Here is a 4,933-nt window from a genome sequence, read left to right as displayed (position 1 = left end):
CACCCCTGAGATATGGAGGTTTTTATTATACAGTCAATCACCAAAAGAAAGAGAAAAAACAAGAGCAACCAGCCTTGTCTGACAATGGTCTTAAATTAGTATGCATTAATGAGCTTCCCTCCATGCAAGACGCTGCAATCTAGTGCTTCGTATGAATTCCGTATAATGTTAGTGATCTTTTCAGGTAGACTATAGTATCGAAAAAGGTTTCATAAGGTTCACTTGTCTACATTATCAAGTGCTTTCTCATAATCGAGTAAGTTGGTGTGTAGTGACGAGTTCCATTCAACTGATTGCTCGACAATGATACGTAGTGTCACGATTTGTTCGGTACAAGATCAATCTTTACGAAATTCAGCTTGCTGATCACGAAGTTAGGCGTTAAGTGTTGTTAACTGTAGCATTCTATTATTTACCACATTGAATTCATATGTCTTCTCTTTTAAATCGACTCATCATGAAAAAGCATAGGGTTCTAATATTCATTAGGTTATCAATGCTAACTAACCTAGAGATGAGGTTCAGGTCACTGTCAGTAAGTGAGCAAAATCATTCAAACATAGCACTGTCATCGACATATCTCACTATCATTTGTCATTAATCTGGACACATTGAATATAATCCAGTTCATTATCATTCATATAAATTTTGAAATGTCCACCTGTCTATTTTAACATTCTTAATTACTAGAAGACAGTTTATTTTATCGGTTTTATCAAAACTAGGATTTTAAAAAAATATTAATTAGTGGTTAACTTGTAGGATACTTATAGTTTAACTTTCAAGAAAAACATTTACTAGAAAACTCATTATATCTAAAAATTGAGGTAAACATAGTGACTGTCGGTTTTCACTAACTTCTAAACCTTTTACCCTCAATTTCGAATAAAACGTGATGGTAATTAATAAAAGTATGTAAGAAAATACTTTAATCCAAATAAATCAACTCCAAAGTGAAAATTACGAAATATTCATTGATATATATATATATATATGATGGCTCTTACAATGATTATACAGTGAGGTTAAATATATTCACAACAAAAATCGGTCAACATTTCACTTCGCTATTTTCTATAATGAAGCACAATTCACATAATTTTACATACAAAGACATGATAATTTTCGGGAATTTCGTGTGTTGTTTGAATGACAAATTATTTTGACTCAGCTAAAAATAAGCTAAGTCTTTCAAAAATACAGTAAAAATGAATATATGTGAGGCTACAATTTTACTAAATCCTGTTTCACAGTTCTATTCACTAGAAGTACACTTGCAGTGTAGGAATTCCTCTAAGCATTCTGTATCATCAGCTTTCAGAATTTGCATAGTCGAAATTATTTAGACACTAATACACAACACTTGCACTTGAAAGATTTTTTGATAATTAACAAATTTACCTTAAATATCTGAGAAACCTAGGTGAAATAGCACACGGGTGTACCTAGTCACTCTGTAGAAATTAATAACCATTACGATTAAAGATATACTCTCCTTGATTTATTCTAGAGTGTGTTACAAATCCCCATAAAATACATATAAATTTGTACACAAGATTACTAGTAATCCCATCTTTCCTGAACAAAGCGTCTTAAGTTCAGATATTGCTCTTTAATATAAATAACTAATAAATTAGCAAAATATACCATTCTTAACTCACCAATATAAACAACGTGCTTGCTGTAAATACCACCACCAATTTACCTCAACAGGTTCGTTATACGATAAGTGATTCAACTGTAATTTCGATACTGAATGTAACATGATTAAAAATTTTTAAACTCATACTCTGATTACTGGTCTTGTTATTAGTGGCACATATTAAATTCGTTAAATTGAGCGCTTCACGATATTCTTTAGCAACATAGAATAAATATTCGAATAATGAACATGCTACTTCTAAATTTCGAGTATACTTCACCAAATTCAAACGACTTATATGAACGGGTTCGCTGCTTAACTGAGCGGTCTGCAGAAAATAACAGAAATGAGTCATTCCAATAATAAAGTATTGTATATTAGTTATTATGAAAGTTTATTTCGAAGATTTACTGTTATGATATTAATACAATGATTTTGTAACCCTAGAAAACCAGCATCGTTGCTATTCCCAAGCAAGTGAACATCAACTGACGCGGAACACTTCTCGCTTTCGCAAAGTATTAAAAACTCTAGTGCTATCAACTTTTAGTTTTATTTTCTAGGCTGCATGTGTTTTGTGGGCTACTTATAAAGTCAGATTTAAGTAGTATGCATCAGGAATAAGAAGTGGGATGTTTGCCAGCAAAAGATTGAAGTGGAGAGAACAGGAAAGAAAACGGAGAGCGCCTAGAATGACAACAGTGTTGAAAGAGTGATGCAGTGTGTGAAGGACAACTGAAGAAGGATGTGCAAATCATGTATTTAATGAATGATTTCCATGGTTTACAAAAGCACTGTGTAATGGTGTAAATAACAAAAGATCGGTTTACCGTACCTGGGTCTTTATTCACTGCATGTGTATTTTATGTTCGTGTCATTACTAATTATCATCGATCGCATCTAATAATGAACATATGTTCTTATTACCGTCTAAGTCTTTGGCTTGCGTTTTCACTTGGTTTTATGCCTTTCAGTTCCTCAAATAAATGTTTTCCTTCAGATTATAACTACGACAAAGTGTCTCTAGTTTAGGTTCAAATATTTTGCAAAATAATTGAGCAGTATCATCTGTCATTTCTAATTCTTCCTTCCTCATCATTTTAGAATTAAACGTCTCAACCATTTTGGCAATGAAAAAGCTTTTTGACTTCAAATCCTAAATATGCTTAGATCTGGGTGCTTTCAGTAAGTACGGCAACTAGATATAATCATACTTGACATTCATGGTACTAAATATACAATCCATCGTTAATGAAGATTATTTGTGTTTTACGATATTTTATTTGAGGCAGCATATATAACCTTTCCTTTGTAGTTATAAATTGATAACAACAACATTGACTGTATTTTGAAAATAATTTTCATTACCGACAGAAATCAGCTTTAACCACTAAAAGCCAGAGAACAGTAAAATGTCTACTTTGAGAGAGCTTGAACTAGCAGAAGACCAAACCAATGACCCCGCGGTCTCGTGACGAGTACAATATCTTTACCAAACTGAGTCGGCATTGACTGGTCAATTATTACCACTTGGATCAATCTTTGATATGGAATGGCCGTCATCTAAAGTAGTTGGAGAGTTTTCCACTCACTGGTGTAGTGCGTGGATAAAAGCACCCCTAAAGCATAATGGAATCTCTGAAAAGCCAAGTGACATTTTGATAACTTCTTTACCCAAACAATTTCAAAATTATCCACACTTAACTACATTTTTAACGTTAAAATGTTTTTAGAAATTAGGAATGAAACGCTTACGGTTCTTTTTCTTTGGCATTTGTTATAATGAGCAGTTATAGGTCTTGAAGTGTTACGAATAACTGTTTCGATGGAATTTGTATATGTCTCAGTACTGTTTGTATTATAAACACCTGTTAATGGACGACTGATTAGATTTGATGGACTAAAATAGCAGATCCAATAAAGAACCGTTATTACTTACCGTATAGCCCGACTTAAACTACTAGTAGCTAGTTTGGAATTATGTGGTGAAAAACAAAGACAACGATTGTCGATAACATTTTGATCACGGAACGCAACATCAAAAAGGTTAAACTCCGTGTAAAACTCGTCGTCACCAATAATATCCTCCGTGATTGCTCTCATATTCAAAAGCCAACATGCCATTAATGAAAAGCCGATAAATTTTAATTTGTGCTCACTTCATTATCAGGATCGGTTTTCAATAGCTTTTCACAAATTTTTCTACAACCTTTGAAATCGCGACCGTAATATCTTGATAAGGCCAAGTACATTGTATTCATTACTGATTGTGTTGAGAATATTAAAACTGAAACGCAAGCTAGAATAATAATCGCGCTAGTTTGTTGGATATACAACTAATGTTCATATGATAAGATAGATGATTTATAGAGATTTTTAGTTTTTTATTACTAACTCACAACAATCAAAGATCCTAAAGCGCTGAATGATAACCCCGGTGCATTGAAAACTGAATGAAGGTAGAAATATGAACATATGTATATTGGCCTAATGGTCTAAAGCTTTTGCACTACTAGCGAGATATGAAGTTTGTTGATTAATTCTCTATATAAGTTAATAGTTTTGCACTACTGATAAAGCCTAGATGAAAGAGAAATAACTGTAATGCGGGCCTAGGTTTTTACTGGTTTTTCATATGATCCCAATGCACAATGTTTTTATATTCTTAAAATGTATGTTTAAGAGTCATATATTTGTATTATTAACAAAACTACATATTATTGTTTTTAATAGTTGGACGCAAAGATAAAATTTTAAATTATTCCAGATCAATTTCCTCAAGGAATATTGGCAATATAACAGACTAATGAAAATGAAACAGTCACTAAAATAAACGAGTCAATAAACAATCAACCATAAAATTTAACAAATATGTGCTCAAAAAAACCAGGTAGTAACGAAGTAGCCTAGCTTATATTTAAATCCTAATCGTATAATTGGTAAAGCAATTTTCAAAAAAGTGTAATAATCAAGTGGTTCTGAAATAGACAAAAGCCAAAGCAGGTGATTAGAAAGCTGAAGATAAGGATTTATTCAGTGAACCAGTATTTCAAGTATAATAACAAGATAACGTTATCACATGAGAAGTGTTTGTATGCATCAGTGGAGGAAATATACTCATTACTTGAACTACTTAGGTATTTATCAGTTCTATGCAATTCGGGTGAAGAATGCATCCACGAAATCTCAACGGATGAATTTAAGGTAAATCTAATGTTTCTCCTGGCAATCTGGTCCAAGCGTTTCAAGAAAATATAGCCAGACATCAAGATTATCAAATATAAATAAGTA

At 32.4% G+C, this 4,933-nt stretch overlaps 1 protein-coding gene across 1 annotated transcript; it reads right to left on the bottom strand.

Moving 5' to 3' along the window:
• Positions 1 to 1,657: 1,657 nt before the first annotated feature.
• On the bottom strand, positions 1,658 to 3,766 carry Smp_160860 (putative tetratricopeptide repeat protein 8,tpr8; the record flags this gene model as incomplete). Its single annotated transcript, XM_018799658.1, has 4 exons — positions 1,658 to 1,752; positions 1,850 to 1,970; positions 3,398 to 3,542; positions 3,582 to 3,766. The coding sequence occupies 4 exons, from the start codon at positions 3,764 to 3,766 to the stop codon at positions 1,658 to 1,660; spliced, it is 546 nt and encodes a 181-aa protein (XP_018651425.1).
• Between the last annotated feature and the right edge of the window lie 1,167 nt (positions 3,767 to 4,933).

The sequence above is a fragment of the Schistosoma mansoni genome, chromosome 3 (genome assembly GCF_000237925.1).
Source record: "Schistosoma mansoni strain Puerto Rico chromosome 3, complete genome".
In the NCBI taxonomy this organism is placed as follows: domain Eukaryota; kingdom Metazoa; phylum Platyhelminthes; class Trematoda; order Strigeidida; family Schistosomatidae; genus Schistosoma; species Schistosoma mansoni.
This window is presented reverse-complemented; position numbering and strand designations above follow the sequence as displayed.